Source organism: Papio anubis, chromosome 16 (assembly GCF_008728515.1).
Source record: "Papio anubis isolate 15944 chromosome 16, Panubis1.0, whole genome shotgun sequence".
Classification (NCBI taxonomy): Eukaryota; Metazoa; Chordata; class Mammalia; order Primates; family Cercopithecidae; genus Papio; species Papio anubis.
In genome coordinates, this window is record NC_044991.1 from 72,448,455 (window position 1) to 72,468,273 (window position 19,819).

General features: G+C 41.7%; 1 protein-coding gene and 1 long non-coding RNA gene across 2 annotated transcripts; one reads left to right on the plus strand and one right to left on the minus strand.

Annotated features, from left to right (window-relative positions):
- Positions 1-10,298: 10,298 nt before the first annotated feature.
- Positions 10,299-12,626, minus strand: SLPI (secretory leukocyte peptidase inhibitor). The gene is made up of 4 exons (NM_001169026.1): positions 12,520-12,626; positions 11,639-11,797; positions 11,067-11,216; positions 10,299-10,488 (listed from the first exon to the last, which is right to left on the minus strand). Exons 1-4 carry the CDS (start codon positions 12,602-12,604, stop codon positions 10,484-10,486), a joined length of 399 nt encoding a protein of 132 aa, NP_001162497.1. The 5' UTR covers positions 12,605-12,626; the 3' UTR covers positions 10,299-10,483.
- Positions 11,791-19,584, plus strand: LOC116270813. Its single transcript, XR_004179088.1, has 2 exons — positions 11,791-12,784; positions 18,812-19,584. It is a non-coding gene; the product is annotated as an uncharacterized LOC116270813 (long non-coding RNA).
- The last annotated feature ends 235 nt before the right edge of the window (positions 19,585-19,819 follow it).

The window sequence follows — 19,819 nt, forward strand, 5'->3', positions numbered from 1 at the left end:
GAGATATGTTCCATGAATACCGGATTTATTGAGAGTTTTTAGCATGAAGAGCTGCTGAATTTTGTCAAAGGCCTTTTCTGCACCTGTTGAGGTAATCATGTGGCTTTTGTCTTTGGTTCTGTTTATATGCTGGATTACGTTTATTGATTTACATATGTTGAACCAGCCTTGCATCCCAGGGATGAAGCCCACTTGATCATGGTGGATAAGCTTTTTGATGTGCTGCTGGATTCAGTTTGCCAGTATTTTATTGAGGATTTTTGCATTGATGTTCATCAGGGATATTGGTCTAAAATTCTCTTTTTTTGTTGTGTCTCTGCCAGGCTTTGGTATCAGGATGATGTTGGCCTCATAAAATGAATTAGGGAGGATTCCCTCTTTTTCTATTGATCGGAATAGTTTCAGAAGGAGTGGTACCAGCTCCTCCTTGTACCTCTGGTAGAATTCAGCTGTAAATCCATCCGCTCCTGGACTTTTTTTGGTTGTAGGCTATTAATTATTGCTTCAATTTCAGAGCCTGTTATTGGTCTATTCAGGGATTCAACTTTTTCCTGGTTTAGTCTTGGGAGAGTGTATGCGTCCAGGAATTTATCCATTTCTTCTAGGTTTTCTAGTTTATTTGCATAGAGGTGTTTATAGTATTGTCTGATGGTAGTTTGTATTTCTCTGGGGTCAGTGGTGATATCCCCTTTATAGTTTTTTATTGCATCTATTTGATTCTTCTCTCTTTTCTTCGTTAGTCTTGCTAGCAGTCTATCAATTTTGTTGATCTTCTCAAAAAACCAGCTCCTGGATTCATTGGTTTTTTGAAGGGTTTTTTGTGTCTCTATCTCTTTCAGTTCTGCTCTGATCTTCGTTACTTCTTGCCTTCTGCTAGCTTTTGAGTGTGTTTGCTCTTGCATCTCTAGTTCTTTTAATTGTGATGTTAGGGTGTCAATTTTAGATCTTTCCTGCTTTCTCTTGTGGGCGTTTAGTGCTATAAATTTCCCTCTACACACTGCTTTAAATGTGTCCCAGAGATTCTGGTATGTTGTATCTTTGCTCTCATTGGTTTCAAAGAACGTATTTATTTCTGCCTTCATTTTGTTAGGTACCCAGTAGTCATTCAGGAGCAGGTTGTTCAGTTTCCATGTAGTTGAGTGGTTTTGAGAGAATTTCTTAATCCTGAGTTCTAGTTTGATTGCACTGTGGTCTGAGAGAGAGTTTGTTATAATTTCTGTTCTTTTACATTTGCTGAGGAGTGCTTTACTTCCAACTATGTGGTCAATTTTGGAATAAATGCAATGTGGTGCTGAGAAGAATGTATGTTCTGTTGATTTGGGTGGAGAGTCCTGTAGATGTCTATTAGATCCACTTGGTGCAGAGCTGAATTCAATTCCTGGATATCCTTGTTAACTTTCTGTCTCTTTGATCTGTCTAATGTTGACAGTGGGGTGTTAAAGTCTCCCATTATTATTGTGTGGGAGTCTAAGTCTTTTTGTAAGTCTCTAAGGACTTGCTTTACATATCTGGGTGCTCCTGTATTGGGTGCATATATATTTAGGATAGTTAGCTCTTTTTGTTGAATTGATCCCTTTTACCATTATGTAATGTCCTTCTTTGTCTCTTTTGATCTTTGTTGGTTTAAAGTCTGTTTTATCAGAGACTAGGATTGCAACTGCTGCCTTTTTTTTGACTTCCATTTACTTGGTAGATCTTCCTCCATCCCTTTATTTTGAGCCTATGTGTGTCTCCGCGTGTCAGATGGGTCTCCTGAATACAGCACACTGATGGGTCTTGACTCTTTATCCAATTTGCCAGTCTGTGTCTTTTAATTGGAATATTTGGTCCATTTACATTTAAGGTTAATATTGTTATGTATGAATTTGTTCCTGTCATTATGATGTTAGTTGGTTATTTTGCTTGTTAGTTGATGCAGTTTCTTCTTAGCATTGATGGTCTTTACATTTTGGTATGTTTTTGCAGTGGCTGGTACCGGTTGTTCCTTTCCATGTTTAGTGCTTCCTTCAGGAGCTCTTGTAAGGCAGGCCCTTGGTGGTGACAAAATCTCAACATTTGCTTGTCTATAAAGGATTTTATTTCTCCTTCACTTATGCAACTTAGTTTGGCTGGATATGAAATTCTGGGTGGAAAATTCTTTTCTTTAAGAATGTTGAATATTGGCCCCCACTCTTTTCTGGCTTGTAGAGTTTCTGCCGAGAGATTCACTGTTAGTCTCATGGGCTTCCCTTTGCGGGTAACCTGACATTTCTCTCTGGCTGCCCTTAACATTTTTTCCTCCATTTCAACTTTGGTGAATCTGACAATTATGTGTCTTGGAGTTGCTCTTCTCGAGAAGTATCTTTGTGGTGTGCTCTGTATTTCCTGAATTTGAATGTTGGCCTGCCTTGCTAGGTTGGAGAAGTTCTCCTGGATAATATCCTGCAGAGTGTTTTCCAACTTCGTTCCATTCTCTCCATCACTTTCAGGTACACCAATCAGACGTAGATTTGGTCTTTTCACATAGTCCCATATTTCTTGGAGGCTTTGTTCATTTCTTTTTACTATTTTTTCTCTAAACTTCTCTTCTCGCTTCATTTCATTCATTTGATCTTCAATCACTGATACCCTTTCTTCCAGTTGATCGAGTCGGTTACTGAAGCTTGTGCATTTGTCACATAGTTCTTGTGCCATGGTTTTCAGCTCTATCAGGTCATTTAAGGACTTCTGTACATTGGTTATTCTAGTTAGCCATTCATCTAATCTTTTTTCAAGGTTTTTAGCTTCTTTGCGATGGGTTCAAACTTCCTCCTTTAGCTCGGAGAAGTTTGATCGTCTGAAGCCTTCTTCTCTCAACTCGTCAAAGTCATTCTCCATCCAGCTTTGTTCCATTGCTGGCAAGGAACTGCATTCCTTTGGAGGGGAAGAGGAGCTCTGATTTTTAGAATTTTCAGCTTTTCTGTTCTGTTTTTTCCCCATCTTTGTGGTTTTATCTACATTTGGTCTTTAATGATGGTGATGTACAGATGGGGTTTTGCTGTGGATGTCCTTTCTGTTTGTTAGTTTTCCTTCTAACAGTCAGGACCCTCAGTTGCAGGTCTGTTGGAGTTTGCTGGAGGTCCACTCCAGGCCCTGTTTGCCTGGGTATCAGCAGCGGAGGCTGCAGAAGAGTGAGTATTGCTGAACAGCAAATGTTGCTGCCTGATCATTCCTCTGGAAACTTCATCTCAGAGGGGTACCTGGCTGTGCCCCTACTGGGGGATGCTTCCCAGTTAGGCTACTCGGGGGTCAGGGATCCACTTGGGGAGGCAGTCTGTCCATTCTCAGATCTCAAGCTCCATGCTGGGAGAGCCACTACTTTCTTCAAAGCTGTCAGACACGGACATTTAAATCTGCAGAGGTTTCTGCTGCCTTTTGTTTGGCTATGCCCTGTCCCCAGAGGTGGAATCTACAAAGGCAGGCAGGCCTCCTTGAGCTGCGGTGGGCTCTACCCAGTTCGAGCTTCCCAGCTGCTTTGTTTACCTCCTCAAGCCTCAGCAATGGTGGGCACCTCTCCCCCAGCCTCACTGCTGCCTTGCAGTTAGATCTCAAACTGCTGTGCTGGCAATGAGGAAGGCCCCGTGGGCGTGGGACCCTCCAAGCCAGGCGTGGGATATAATCTCCTGGTGTGCTGTTTGCTAAGACCCTTGGAAAAGCGCAGTATTAGGGTGGGAGTGACCCTATCTTCCAGGTGCTGTATGTCATGGTTTCCCTTCACTAGGAAAGGGAATTCCCTTACCCCGTGCACGCCCCAGGTGAGCACGTCACCCTGCTTCAGCTCTTGCTTGGTGGGCTGCAACCACTGTCCTGCACCCAGTGTCCAACTTGCCCCAGTGAGATGACCCCAGTACCTCAGTTGGAAATGCAGAAATCACCCATCTTCTGTGTTGTTCACACTGGGAGCTGTAGCCTGGAGCTGTTCCTATGGCTTAATTCTGTTATTTTATTGATTGTTTTCTAATTGTTTTATGTATCTTGGAACCACCCCCTCTGTATGCATACTTTCAAGAGATAAAAATTTATGTATATGATAAATGTTGTCTTTTAAATCAAATGGGTACCTTACTCTATGTGGTTTCTAATAGAATCTAACTACAATGTTCATTTGTTAGTAACATCTATTAGGGAAGGAAAAAACATGTCCTTTTTCTTCATCATCTGTCTATCTTTCACATCAGAGAGGAGCTACCCTCTCTGCGAGAGCTTCAAAGACCTGCAGAGACATCCGAACATGCTGCCTGCAGAGAGGAGCCACCCTCTCCATGGCCTCCTCTCTGCTGAGAGCTGAACACTCAAGGGATGATCTGCCTACAGAGAGTAACTACCCACTACGGGTCTCCTCTGAGCTGTTCTAACACTAAATAAAGCTCTTCTTCATCATCTTCACCCTTCACTTGTCTGCATACCTTATTGCTTCTGGATGCAGAACAAAAACTCGGGCAAAGGTGTCACCAACCACAGAGGTTTCTGGGAAGAAAATGAACACCCCAAAGATCATGTAACACTTCTACTAATTTGGGTTTGACTTGTTCTTGCTTTTCTAGTTTTTTGAGATGCTTTTTTAGGTTGTTTGTTATCTTTCCAGTTTTTTTATATAGGGGCTTATTGCTATAAACTTGCCTCTTAATAGTATTTTTGCCATGCTCCATAAGTGTTGTTTTGTTGTATTTCTACTTTTGATTTTTTCGAGGAATTTTTAATTTTATTGTTAATTTATTTTTTCATCCACTGGTCATTCAGGAGCATGTTGTTTAATTTCCATATATTTTGTATAGTTTTGAATGTTCCTGTTGTTTTTGATGTCTAGTTTTATTTTCTTATGGTCATATAAGATACCTGATATGATCTTGATTTTTTTTAATTTTTGAGACTTCTGTAATTTAGCATTTGGTTTGGTCAATCCTGGAGAATGTTTCATGTGCAAATACAACAAAAGTGTATTCCATAGTTGCTGGGTGAAATGTTTTGCAAATGTCTGTTAAGTTCATTTGATCTGTAGTGCAGTTTAAACTTGATGCTTCTGTGTTAATTTTCTATCTTGATTATCTTTCCAATACTGAGAGTACGGTGTTAAAGTCCTCACGTATTATTGTGTTAGGGTCTATTCTCCCTTCAGATCTAATAATATTCACCTTATATATTTGGATGCTCCAGTGTTGGGTGCATATATATGTATAATTGTTATGTTCTCTTGCTGAATTAGTCCCTTTATTATTATCTAATGTTCTTATCTGTCCCTGCTTCCAGATTTTGACTTGAAGTCTGTTTTGTCTGATATTAGTATAGCTATTTCTGCTTGCTTTTGGTTTCTGTTTGCATGGAATATCTTTTCCGTACCTTCACTTCAACCCCATATGTGTCCTTACAGGTGATGTGAGTTTCTTGTGAGCAGGATACAGTTGAGTTTAGGCTTTTTGCCCATTCAGCTAGTCTACATATTTTAAGTGGTGAATTTAATCCATTTATATTCAGGGCTATTGTTGAAAGGTGAGAGCTTAATTCTGTTATTTTATTGATTGTTTTCTGATTGTTTTATATATCTTTTGCTCCTTACTTCCTCTCTTATTGTATTCTTGATTCTTTTCTCTTCCTCCTTTGTGTATCAGTTCTGCCAGTGAGTTTTAGAGTTTCTTAAACTTTAATGATGGTGGCAGTTGTCTTTTCACTTCTAGACATGACTCTCTTGAAAATATTTTGTAAGGCCAGTCTAGTGGTGATGAATCCCCTTAGTTATTGCTTATCTATGAAGGATTTTGTTTCTGTTTCATTTCTGAAAGATAATTTTGCTAAGTATTCTTTTCCACTAGTTTTTTTTTTCTTTTAGTAATTTGAATATATTGTTCCATTCTCTTCTGGACTATAAGGCTTCTGCTAAGAAATCCCCTGTTAGTCTGATGGGTATTTCATTATACGTGACATAATGCTTTTCTCTTGTTGTTTTAAGAATTCTTTCTTTGCCTTTGACTTTTGACAATTTGACAATAGTGTGCCTCAGAAAGGACCTGTTTGGGTTGAACCTAAATGGGGTGTTTTGAGCTTTCTGGACCTGTATGTCCATCTTGCTGCCAATACTTGGGAAGTTTTCAGCTATTTTTAATATGTTATTTATACATTTTCTGTTCTCTTTTCTTCTGGAATGCCCATAATGTGAATATTTGTTCACTTGATTTTGAACAAATGGTGTCCCCAGAATCCTGTAGGCTTTCTTCATTTGTATTCTTTTTTCTCTTTTTGTCTGTTGATGTTATTTCAAGTATCTAGTCTTCTAGTGTAGAAATTATTTCTACTCTGTTGTTAAAGCTCACAGTTGTATTTTTTTTTTATTCATTGAATTCTTCAACTCTAGAATTTTTGTTTGGCACACATCTTCGTGGCCAGCCTGGGAGTGTTCCTGCCAGGGGTAGCCCATAAGGCTGTTTCTCAGGTGTGATTTTTTAAATGAGCAAAGGACCTAAATAGACATTTCTCAAAGGAAGTATACAAGTGGAAGACATACAAATGGCCAACAGGTATATTTCTTAAAAAGTTCAACATCACTAATTCTTAGGGAAATGCAAATTAAAACTACAATGAGAAAAACACTATGGGATACTACCTCATGCCTGTTATAATGGCTACCATCAAAAAGACAAATGATAAGTGTTGGAGAAGATGTAGAGAATGGGGAACCCTTGCACACTTTACACACTGTTGGTGGAAATGTAAATTAGTACAGCCATTATGGAAAACTGTATAAAGGTTCCTCAAAAAATTAAAAATAGAACTACCATATGATGCAGCAATTCCACTTCTGGATATGTATCCAAACAGAATGAAATCAGTATGGTGAAGAGATAGCTGCACTTTCATGTTCATTACATCATTATTCACAATTACCAAGATGTGAAATCAACCCAAGTGTCCATCAAGGGATTAATGCATAAAGAAAATGTGGTATATATATCCAATGGAATACTATTCAGCCTTTAAAAAGAAGGAAATCCTGTCTCTTGTGACAGCATGAACATCCCAGAGGACGAGACGCTAAATGAAACGTCAGGCACAGAAAGACAAGTAGTGGGTGATCTCACTTGCATGAAAAACAGTTGAACCCATAGAAGTAGAGTAGAATGGTGGTTGCCAGAGGCTGGGGTTGGGGAGAGAAGATGTTGGTCAAAATTTCAAGTTTTAATTAGACAAAAAGAATAAGTTTTTGAGCTCTATTGCACAGCATGGTGAATATAGTTTACAACAATGTGTTATCTATTTAAAAACTGCAAAAAGAGTAAATTTCTAATGATTTTAGCACAAAAAAGTACATAAGGTAATGGATATGTTAATTAGCTTTATTTAATCGTTCTACATTGCATGCATATTTCAAGACATTGTATCCCATAAGCATATACAATTATAATTTGTCAATTAAAAACTTAAAAAGAAATTTAAAATGTAGTGGCTGAAAAGAATAAACGGAAATCAAATAACCATGTTAGAGATTATTGTTAAACTCCATAAAAGTTATTAGTTTGAACTTTAAAAGAAAAAAAAGCCAATTGCTGTCATTACTAGTATGAGCTTTGCTCTACCCAGCTGTAAAAATTCCTCTCTTTCTTATAATAAACGTCCACAAATATACAAGTCTCCTTGTAGATAGTCTTTTTTTCATATAGTGTCACTCTCATGATGTCCTTGTAGGTATTGCATTCCACTGGACTATTTGTTTATTCCTGTACCAACATCATACTACACTAATTATTATATCATCAGCACGTTTTGATACCTAATCTAGCTACCCTCCATTCTTGTACTTTTAAAAAACTTTACGGGCTCTACTGCAACCTTTATAATAATACATTAACTGTAGGATCACTTCGTCAAGTTCTTCTCAAAAATTGTATTAGGTTTTTTATTGTAATCACATTGGATTTAGAAATAATTTTAAAGAAATCATTATCTTTACCTTATTAAGTCTTCCCAAACATAAACCTTATTTTTTTATCTACTGAGTTCATATTTTAGACCTTTATTTCTAAAATTTGTTTTTAATCCATGAAGGTTTGGCACAATTTGGGGGCTTATTCCTAGGTATTTTGTAGCATTTGTTTCTTTGACTACTTCTGGCTACTTTCTTTGACTATTTATGTCTACTTCTATTATTTCTGATTGGTTATAAACAATGTGTAGAAATGCTATAGAATTTTGTGTAGGCCTTATACCCAGCAACTTTGGTAAATCTTATTTTATCAATCTTATTGAATGTCTCAAATTGTTATACAGGAAATGATACTGTCTGCAAATAATGACCATTTTTCATCTTTCTTCCCAATCTTTTCCTTTATCTCATTTAGCTGCACAGTTTTAAATATTTCATACATTGTTGAAAATACTGATGATCCTTATTGTCTTACTTCAGTGACAATGCCTCTGAAAAATTAACTTAATGTAGATTTTGCTACAGAATTTCAGGTATGTTACCTTTTCTGGGTTTATTTCTATTTTTAATTTTAATTAAAAAAATTCACATTCACATTGAACTCTATGAAAGCTTTTAAAACCTTGATGAATTCTAATTTTTAGCATTTTACTTAGGATCTTCATACTTATGTTTGTAGAAGATGACATTGGCTCATAATTTTCTTTTACTGTCCATATTTGGTTGTAGTATCAAATTTTTGCTAAATTCATTGTATGGCTTATCAATTGCTGTATAACAACTTTCCCCAAAACTTAGCATCTTAAAACCATTAACATCAATTCACAATTTGAGAGTCAGGAATCCGCTTAGATTAGCTTAGCTGGGTAGTTGTGGTTCAGGGCCCTCATGAGATTACAGTCAAGCTATCTGCTGGGACTGCAGTCTTTTCAAGACTAGAGTGGGCCAGGTGCAGTAGCTCATGCCTGTAATCCCAACACTTTGGGAGGCCAAGGCAGGAGGATTGCTTGAGCCCAGGAGTTCTAGACCAACTTGGCCAACATGGCAAGACCTTGTCTCTAAAAAAAGTTTTTAAAAAATTAGCTGGATGTGGTGACGTGCACTTGTAGTCCTAGCTACTCAGGAAGTGAAGGTAGAATGATCACTTGAGCCCAGGAATTCAAGGCTGCAGTGAGCCGTGATCATGCCACTGCACTCCAGCCTGGGCGACAGAGTGAGATTCTATCAGAAAAAATAAAAGACTAGAGCAAGACTGAAAAACCCACTCCATGCTCACTCATGTGTTTATGGATGGGCCTCCGTTCCTCATGGGCTCTTGGTCAGAGGTGTTGGCTCCTCACCCTGTGGGCCACTGCACAGATGGCCTGAGTTTCCTCATGACCTGGCAAAAGAATGCCCTCAGAGTAAGTGATTGAGGAGAGAGAGAATGCCTCCACAATGGAAGCTGCAAACATTTATCATCTAAGTTCGTGAGGACATAACTATCTCTCACTTTCGTAATGTTTTATTAGTCACACAAACTAACTGTGGAAAAATGCAGGAGGGGGCTACACAAAGGTGTGAATACCAACAGGTGAGATCACTGGGGGCCAACGTGAAGGGTGACTGCCACACTCATCAAATAAATAAAATGGTTCTCCCTCTTTTTCCTCTTCATTGAATTGTTAATTTAATATATTCCCTTGCTGCTCTTAGAGCATTGTTTGAAAGTAGTAAGGAAGAATTTTTAGTTTACTGACTTTTTCCAGGAAAGGATTGAATTACAATATTTTTTAAAATCTTATCTAATCAAGTTGTCTCTTTCCTCTGGAGTCCACAGAGCAGAGCAATGTGGAGCAAGGCCCTTTGCCTGCTCCTTAGCTCTTAGCAGTCCCAGTTCCTGTTACTCCTGCTCCGTGGAGTCAAGGACACCACCACCCTTGCATGGTATGGCCATAGTGTGCCATAAATGCTACCCATTATGATAACGTTCTCATCATAAAATAGAAGAAATAGTGTCTTGGGAGAGAGAGGAAATTAAAGAGACTCAAAATCACTCCAGTAGGCCACAAGTAGCCCCTATTTTTTGAGAACTTGCTGTGGCCTAGTAACATTGCTATTTATTACACACACAATGCTTCCTCCAATGTTCCAAATGCTGTGAGAAGTTGACTTTTATTGCCACTTCACAGACAAAAGAATTGAAATTTAGGAGATAAAAATCACTTGTCCAAAATCACAGAGCCAGTACTTATAGACTCATGATATAAATTCAAGTCCCCCCAGTCCCTAAGCCTCTTCCTCCCACTATATATCCGTAGGAGGAAGGCCTCATAGCTAGATCTTCCCTCATAGCCTCCCACCCCACTCATAACCCCAATGAATCACAGAAGCAGGGTACAAAGAGAAATAGGCTCATTTATTTATTCATTGATCAACTGGCACTTCCTGAAATCCTGCTGTGTGCCAAGCCTTTCCCCAAAGGAGGATATCAGTGGTGGAGCCAAGTCTGGGGGTGGAAAGGACCTGGACCACACAGAGCAGGACTCCAGAGCCTCCTCCAAATCACAGGAATCAAGCTGTGAGAGAAAATCAGATAAGAGCTTCAGCATAGAAACCAGCCAAATCATATTCACATCCTTCCTTCTGCCCAAGGATCCTCCTGAGATAAAGAAAATAGCAAGACAGTGCTATAGTTGAGAGAGACTTAGTGTCAGGAGACAAGTCTCATTTTCACCGTAAAACTCTAAATTGAAAGCATTGAATTAGATAATCCTCAAACTCCACGGATCGTTTGGGATTTAACCTCAGAAAACATGACAGAAACAACCTGAATAATAAATTCTTAGTGCACATAGTGCTTTGCAGAGCACTTTCAATCTCATTATGTCCATTTTACCGATAAAGAAACTGAGACTCAGAAAGTCACTTGCCCAGGACCCCCACCCAGAGACACTAGAATAGAATCAAAGCCACAGGTGATCCTATGGAAATCCTGGCCCTGAGACCTAGAGAACAGTTCTCTTGAAGGACAAGGGAGTCAGACAGAGGCTCTGCTTGGAATAGGGGTCAAGAGTCCCCCTGCCCATATGCCTGGGCCTCCAGAGGGTTGAGGCTGAGATGGAGGGAGCTCAGTGTGCCCTCGGCCCCTGCTTACCTTTCACAGGGGAAACGCAGGATTTCCCACACATGCCCATGCAGCACTTCAAGTCACGCTCGCACTGGCCATCCATCTCACAGTAATTGGGGGGTTTAAGCATCATACATTGGCCATAAGCCGGTGGACAACGCCCAGGCTTCCTCCTCGCTGGGTGAGAGTGAGGCTACCAGTCAGAGGCCTTGTACTTTACACAACCCCTCCTATCTCCACTTTTTAGAGTGAGCCCCTGCTGCAACCTGAGCAGGTTGGATCATTCCCCACCCCATCTCTATCACCACCACTTTCTCCGTAAGTCACCCCCCAAACATAGCACCTGGCTGTCCTAGAACATCAGGCCCCCGTTGATGCAGGGGGCCAGTTGTCCAGTGCTGACTAGGTGGGAGGCTTCCAACTACCTGACTATCTAAATGCCCGCTGCTTCACCACCTGCTGGCTACCTTCCTGCTTAGGGCATGTGACTCATTGACTGATTGACAAGGAGGCCTGGCAGGACCCATCACCCAGTGCCATCCCCCTAATGCTGTGTCCTCAGGCTCACTCCTCTCTACCCAGTTCCCCAATCTGCTTACTTGGGCTTGGGGTGTCAACAGGATCCAGGCATTTGATGCCACAAATGTCAGGACAACATCTCTTCTTCCCTAGACACTGCCAGTCACTCTGGCACTCAGGTTTCTCATATCTAAGGCACTGGGCAGATTTCTTAGGAGGACAGACTCCAGCTTTGAAGGCTTTTGAAGAGAAAGTCAAGAGGTCAGGAGTAGGCTGGGCACTGAGAAGTCATCATGCCTGCTGAACAAAGCACCACTTTTGAGGGGGAGAGACCCTTACCTCAGGAGCTATCCACAAAGCCCAAAGGGTCATGCCTGCCTGATCTCTGGGTGGATTGATGGGCTTGATTAAATTGGACAAATGGACAGGGGATGTTTCAGACCCAAGAAAAGGGCAGCAGGCTTCTAGTCAAGACCTCCCACCCCAGAGCAAAACAGGGCTACACAAAGGCAGAGAGGAAGGCTGGGAGTGATGGAGATGGAGACAGATAAACAAAGATAAATAGAACCAGTGTGAGAGAAGTTGAGAACTAAAGCCCAAGGCAGAAACACAGAGACAAAATAGCAGAAGCGAAGACACAAAGAAGAAGCAGAGTCAGAAACTAATGATTTGAGAGTCGCAGACAGGTGAAGAAGGCAGAGGATAAGAGAGAGAGAGAGAGAGACAGAGAGAGAGTGGGATCTGGGCCGACAGCATGGCTGCATAGAAAAAGCATTTCCAGAAGCTCAGAAACCCTCACAGAAACCTTGGAGCTCAGCCAGACATGTATTCCACTCTCAGGGAGGTCTCCTGAAACTAAGCTGAGAGATCAGAGCCTACAGAAGGGGACACACCCACATCACCAGGAGACCGCACCTCTGACCCTGCAGCCCAGATTAGACCAGAATGACTCCCAACTTACACTTTCCAGAGCCTTCCACAGCCCAAGGTGCCAGGGTTCCCAGGGCAAGAAGCATCATGAAGGGGAAGAGGCCACTGGACTTCATGGTGAAGGCAGGAGTGACTCTGATGGCCAATGCCAAACCTCACTATTTATTCTTTCACCAGTGGGTGTGGCCCAACCAGAATTCTTTTGGCCTCTCCCAGCTACTATTGCATAAGCAGGAAGCTTAGCCAGAGACCAGAAATCCTGACACCAAGGAGACGGTTTATCTTTCCTATGCCAGGTAAGGCTTTGAGGCCAACACAGTAATTACCAGAAAAGAAAGGGAAGAGGTTGGCCTGAGAGGTTGGCTGATTAAAGAGGCCATCTCAGTGTCCATCTGAGCCCTAAACATCACGAGACCCCAGGCCATTAGCCTTACAGGTGGAGAGGGGAAGAAGTGGTCAATTGCAAAGGTGCTACCTGGACCTGGAACTGAAACCAGATGCAGACCCCCAGCTGAGGCTTCGTGCATTACATCCTATTCTCACATTACGAATTCTGATTTTCACATTATTGGACTCTAAGGCATTGTGAAACTCTGCTGAATGCTCAATGCAGTTTCTTTCTCAAAAGTTCAGCTCATTCAACCAACCGATACTTAGTTCCCTGAAATATTTACACCGTTTATCCCCAGTGCCTGTCACAGGAAAAGCATTCACTCAACAAATGAAAGCTGAAGAAGAGCTCTGCTCTCAGCAAATCTCTTCAGAGCTCAGTTTTCTCAGCTGTGAAATGAAATGATACTAACAAGTCAGCCCTTCTCAGAGGGTTATGAAATTAAGGGCATGAAGGGACTCTGAAAAGAATAAATGAATTGTATCCCTTCCCACTAAAGAGAACTGAAATGAATCTGAGATAAAGGGGGAAAGCAGCTCATCAGTCACTGTAATCAACATTTAGCTATGAGATAATTTGAGATCTTAGAGGACTGCTTCCTAAAATTCCCCAAAATCCCTTACAGATCTCACATGACAGCCAAAAAATCAAACCCGTTCTATATGCTACCCAGTCTGCATAGATTGCTTCTAATTATAAAGAGAGTCATCATTATCTCTAAAATTCAGGCCATAGCTGAGTGTAGGGTCACATACATACAGTCTCAGCTGCTCATGAGGCTGAGGTGTGTGGATTCCTTGAGACTAGGAGTTTGAGACCAGCCCTGGCCAGATATTGAGACCCTATCTCTACAAAAAAATTTTAAAAATTAGCCAGGCATGATGATGTATGCCTGTAGTCCCAGCTACTTGGGAGGCTGAGCCAGGAGTACGGCCTTAGCCCAGGAGTTTGAGGCTGCAGTGAACCATGATTATGCCACTGCATTCCAGCTTAGGGAACAGAGCGATACTCTGTCTTAAAAAAATAAAATAAAATAAAATAAAATTCAACCAAAGCTCATCTGGCTGCAAACTCTAAGCTCTTGACTCACTATCTTCATGCTTAGAATTCTCCCATTCATTCCTAAAGTGAATGTTTGTGGAACTTTTCACAGACATGAAAGACTCACTCATTATCAAGTAGTGACAGCCCAACATGAAGTATTTAAGTATTCCACAACCAGACAGTCAACTGGCAGCAGATCTGTTTATATGAAAGTCATTCCATGGTTTAAATTTTGGTGGCTCAGAAGACTTGGACATAATCAATCAATCATCAATCAAATTTTGGTGGAAAAAGAAAAGGATGAAAATTAATATGCACGAGGTAACTACTATGAACCAGGTACATTCAGTCCTAGTTGGTATTTAGTAGGGCAGGTAAGAGAGAAATGGAGGATATGATTTCCGCCAGTGGGTAATGACACTCTCAAGTCAAGATTTTTGTTCTCACCTGCACCACCCAGGGGACAATTTGATTTCTCTCACATAGTTTCTGTTCTCTCTCTATCTGTTTGTTCCTATTTTCCTCAGTGCCACACTCAAGAAATTATCTGGAATTTTCTAAATATTTGTTTCTTAAAGAATGAAAAGGGGCTGGGCATGGTGGCTTATGCCTGTAATCCTAGCACTTTGGGAAATCAAGGTGGGCAGATCACTTGAGGTCAGGAGTTCGAGAGCAGACTGGCCAACATGGTGAAACCCTATCTCCACTAAAAATACAAAAATTAGCCAGGCATGGTGAAACGGTGAACGCACCTGTAACCCCAGCTACTCAGGAGGCTGAGGCAGGAGAATCACTTGAACCCTGGAAGTAGAGGTTGCAGTGAGCTAAGATCGCGCCATTGTACTCTAGCCTGGGCAACAGAATGGGACTCCATCTACAAAAAAAAATTAATTAATTAATTAAAAGGAGAATGCTACAGCTTAAGGTTTTTTTTTTTTTTTAATCTCCAATTGGCTGATTGCTTAATGTGTGATTGACCGATTAGAGCCAACTCCTTTCTCATCAGAAAAGTACCCTGTGCCCAATTAGCAATGTCTTCCATGGGTGTCAGAGGAGGATAATAATATATAATCACTATTATCTTTGACATAATTGGTTCTAAATCTTTACATCATAGAATGTGAAGACTAAAGAGGACTTCAAGGGTTTTCTAGATCAGCAAACTATAGTCCTTGGACCAAATTTCCACCTAGTCACCTGTTTTTATAAAGTTTTATTGGCACATAGCCATACATCCATTAATTTATGTACTGTCTACGGCTATTTTTCCACTACAATGGCAACAGGGACCTAAAATATTTACTGCCAAGCCTAAAATACTTATTGTCTGGTCCTTTACAGAAAATGCTAACTCCTAGACCAAACCCGCAGCTTGCATAAAAGAGACTGAATCCCTTTGAAGAAGATCCAGGTTCAAAGCTGCATAGCGGATTAATGACACACACAAGATTGAGCTTTTCTAAAACAGGTTACTCACATGCTGATCCCCAGAACCTGTTTGGTGGAGGACACTTCCGCTGCTAACCCAATCTTAACCTGAGATTGACTCATTAAATCTATTTCAAAGCCGGGAGCAGTGGCTCATGCCTGTGATCCCAGAACTTTGGGAAACTGAGGCGGGTGGATCACTTGAGTTTGGGAGTTTGAGAATAGCCTGGCCAACATGGTGAAATCCCATCTCTACTAAAAATACAAAATTTAACTGGGCATGGTGGTGTGTGCCTGTAATACTCAGGAGGCTGAAGCAGGAGAATCACTTTAATCCGGGAGGTAGAGTTGCAGTGAGCTGAGATCACAGTACTGGGCTATGAGAGTGAGACTCCATCTCAAAAAAAAATAAAAAAATAAAAATCTATTTCACACACCATTTATTGTGTTCTACCTAAATCCTACAGATTCCTTCATTCATTTATACAATCCATTCCCACAAAAGTTATTTCACATTTCTTACCGCATGTCAGGTATTGCACTAGGCCTAGGGCTACAGAAAAGAGCGCGCACACAGAGTTGACACCACATGGTTTTGAGAACCTGAACTTCAAAGTCAGACTTACAGGTTGGAAGCAAATCACTGAACCTCTTTGAACTTCAGCTACCTCCGTTGTAAAATGAGAGTGTTGCTGCCTCTGGAGTCGTACAGCTGTTGTGAGGAGTATTTGGAAAGCACTCAGCACAATGTCTGGTCCTCTCAGTACAGTACATATTGTTTTTATTACCGGCGTGTCCCTGCACACATTAAGCGCACAGGGAGCTGTCAGTCTTTAACTGAATAGCTTAGTCCTTGGGTCTGGACCCATCTGGCTCTGCCCCATTAAATGTTTGACAAAATGTGGTCTCATTTCTTGACAAGATAGACCTGATTGGACCTATTGGTAAGTAGGTAGATAGATAGATCTTAACTGACAGATAGATATAGATTAGATAGATAGATAGATAGCCAGATAATCAGCTATTGGTTCTCTTTCTCTGGAGAACCCTGGTTGATGGAACCTACTTGCCTCTGCACTTCCCACTGCCATTTATTAAAGTTGGTTACATCATTACTTGTGAGGCTGCATCATCTTTTACGCCTCCTCTGAATATTGGTTTCCAATTACTGTCTCAAATGTTGTTAATGTGGTCCCTTGTCCCTGACTACCAGGGTGCTGGTGACAGAGGGAACCTGCTAGCTGGTGGGTCCTGCACACACCAAGTAGTGGGACAGGGACCCTGCACACCTCTGAGGGTCTGCACTCTCCCTGTGAGTATCTACATACTTGTGGAAGAGCAACAGTAAATACGTTTTTTAACACCATGGCAGATCTAGAGAGAAACTGCCAAAGAAAATTAAAAAATTAATTTTAGTACCTTTAACACTTTTTTTCCTGCTTTTGAACAAGGGACTCCACATTTTCACTTTGCATTAAGTCTTGTAAATTATGTAGCTGGCCCTGGAGGGGCTCATGGGTGAAGTGAGGGGAGCATCTCATTTATACAAGAAATGTCTCTCCCTAATCCATCATGGCTCAAGACTGACCTGAGAGAGCACAGGTCAATCAGAGGCAAAAAAAAAAAAAAAAAGACATCAACTGAAAAGGCCCTTTGGAGTTGCACAGAGATGGCCTGGAAAGCCCTGAGGAAGAGACAGGAGCAGCCACAGGCTACCAACAGGAGCCATCCAAGGCGGTAGGATGACTGCCCTAGATTCTAGCAATGGGGGGAGGAGTATAGAGTGGGAAGCACCCCCTTGGACTAGTACCCATGCAGTTCTCAGTCCAAGCTGGGATTCTCTGCCCCAGTGACACCATTGATCCTGGCTGGCTTCAGGCACTAGAGGGGAACATAGACAATTTTGAGGAAGATACCCCAAGGCACAAGGCGCCCTGAAGTGTGAGGTGCAGGGAAGGAGCCCCATTGCTCAGGCCTAAGGGAGACGTGTTTTGGGTCTCCCCATTCTGATAGCAGATGCCACCTTCACCCTTAGCTAAAAGTCACTATGTTCTTACCTAAAATTCACTATGTTTCCAAGTCTCAAAACCAAAAAACAACACGGAACAAAAAACTCTTTCGGAATCTGGCAGACGACCAGGTTTTCACAGTTCATTCCTGCGTGAATAAGGCAGCCACTACCTTTCACAGGGCCTCAGTTCCTCTACCTGTCCCAAGACGGTAACTGTGACTCTAAGAAACAGTTTCATCCTGCTTCCTCTGAGGCCATGAACTCACCCCAAGAGCCTCAGCCAATTTCCTGACTTTCATAGTTGCCTTTATAACTTAGCTTAAAATGTTGTCTTAAACAAAATACATAAAACGTTCAATAATGACCAAATGGGAATGGAGACACCGAACCAGGGAGTATGGAGAAGTAACAGGTGTGGTGGGGAGAGTACTGGGGGAAAAAACTCCGAGCTGGGACAGGAAGAGCAGATGAGAAAGAGATGACTGCAAGGGAGGTGGGGTCATTTCAATCACCTCTGGAGGTGTCATCCACAGGTGGTGGACATGGTAGCCGGATCTCCCCAGACCTTTCAGAGAAACAGATGGCTTAGCCACTCCTTAGCATTTCCCCACCCAAGAAAGTTTGAATTCTGCAAGGATCGTACTTCCTCCCCTGCTGCTCATCATAGTCTTAATAAAACCTGGAAATGTGAGCTGTCCTTTCAGGCCCACAAGTGAATGGGTGAGGGGCAGTAAAGCAGAATCTGGGCAAGGGTGAAAAACGTCCATCCATCAAAGAATTAGCAGGAGAAATTAACCAACAATGGTGGATCTCAAGTGTCTTCCTACTTATTGCCAGGCAAGAGATGGCTGGTGTACAGATCAGGGTTCTGCACTTTATTCCTTCAAAAGCTGCATGTCTGTCTCCCTAGAGGAAGAGATGCAGTTAACCTAAGGTTAAAGAAAGAAAGTCTGTGGTATGTCATGAGGAAATGCTTTAGGGACCTGGTAAAACAAAAAGAAAAACAAGTGCTGGGCATTAAGAACACACACAAAAAAATTAGCTGGGCATGCTGGCGGGCACTTGTAGTCCCACCTACTCGGGAGGCTGAGGCAGGAGAATGGTGTGAACCTGGGAGGCGGAGCTTGCAGGGAGCCGAGATCACCTCACTGCACTCCAGCCTGGCCGACTGAGCAAGACTCCGTCTCAGAAAAAAAAAAAAAAAGAAGAAACTGCCATCATGACTACCCATGGAAGAAAACAGAGAAAAGAAAAGCTGGATTATCAAACTGTAGAACAGAGCTAGAAGCAGCTTGGGAAAAGATTTCCCCAAATCACTGGAATCCATCTCCTTTGGTTTAGCATGTTTTATTACATTATTTAAGCGTCACACAAAACTTGGTAGATACTAATGTCAAGTCAGTTTACAGATGAGAATAAATGAGTCTCAGAGAAACTTTCCTGTTGCAGATCAGGAGACGGCAGGATCTTGGATGGACATGGCAGACGATGCCTGGTTGATCATTACTGTGGGAGAGTTTGGCATCGAAGCCTGGGGTCAGTGGAGAGCACCACTTTGTGGACGCCTCTGTGGCCCAAACAGAGCAGAGCGCCAGAAAGATCATGAAAGACTCACACTTGACAGCATCACTTCTGGCCCCCGGGGCCCTGTGGTCAGCTAGAGAAGTATGACGATGACACTGGACTCGGGAGACTGTGCTGGAATCCCAGCTCTGTCCAATTTGATGTAGAACCTTCCTTTCTCTGGGCCTCAGTTTCCCTATTTGTAAGATCAGCGCATTGGAACAGATGCTGTTTAGAGGCCCCAAGTCTTAGATTCTAGCTGGGTTTTTACCTTATAGAGGACTCTCAGGACCCAGAGAGTTTACCTTCCTGAAGAAAAAGCCTAGGAATAGACAAGATGCATGACCCCGAACTTCACAGTGGTTCAAGCACTTTTATATCCCATTTTAAAGAAAAGGAAATGGAACCTCAGAGAGTAAGCCCGCTTGCCCAAGATGACACAGCAAGTCAGAGGTACAGTAAGATTCAAACCCAAGTCTTCAGAATTCAGCCACATACTGCTTCATTATGGTCCCTCCAAGACATCTTTAGTTCTAAACCCAAAGTTGGAGGTGCCTGGGATAGTAGCACTGTCCAGATAATCCTGCAGAGGAAAGTTAAAAAATGATCTTAAAGATGCAAGAAGTGAGAGTGCTGAATAAACCAAGAAAAATAAGTGTTATTTTCAGGTGCAATTTGAGCAAGGGCTCAAACTATAGCTCCCACAAGATTCTCTCCATGACAGTTCTCTTCATGTTGGCTTCATTCTTAGTCAGACTCCCTCTTAGCATTTATAATATGGCTGTGGCATCTCCTCACGTCTTCCCACATTCATGTCTAGTAAGGGCTTTTTCTGGGCGACTCAACTAACTAGGAGTGGCTAGAATTAAATCTTTAAACCAATGATCGGGACCA

What these genes read in the sequence shown, in the direction of transcription:
- SLPI (NM_001169026.1), bottom strand. Translation starts at nt 12,604, where the DNA reads ATGAAGTCCAGTGGCCTCTTCCCCTTCATGATGCTTCTTGCCCTGGGA. An exon ending in TGTGGAAGGCTCTGGAAAGT is followed by an intron (nt 11,798 to 12,519) that starts GTAAGTTGGGAG and finishes TCTCTTCAAAAG; the next exon opens with CCTTCAAAGCTGGAGTCTGT. An exon ending in TGTTGACACCCCAAGCCCAA is followed by an intron (nt 11,217 to 11,638) that starts GTAAGCAGATTG and finishes ACTCTCACCCAG; the next exon opens with CGAGGAGGAAGCCTGGGCGT.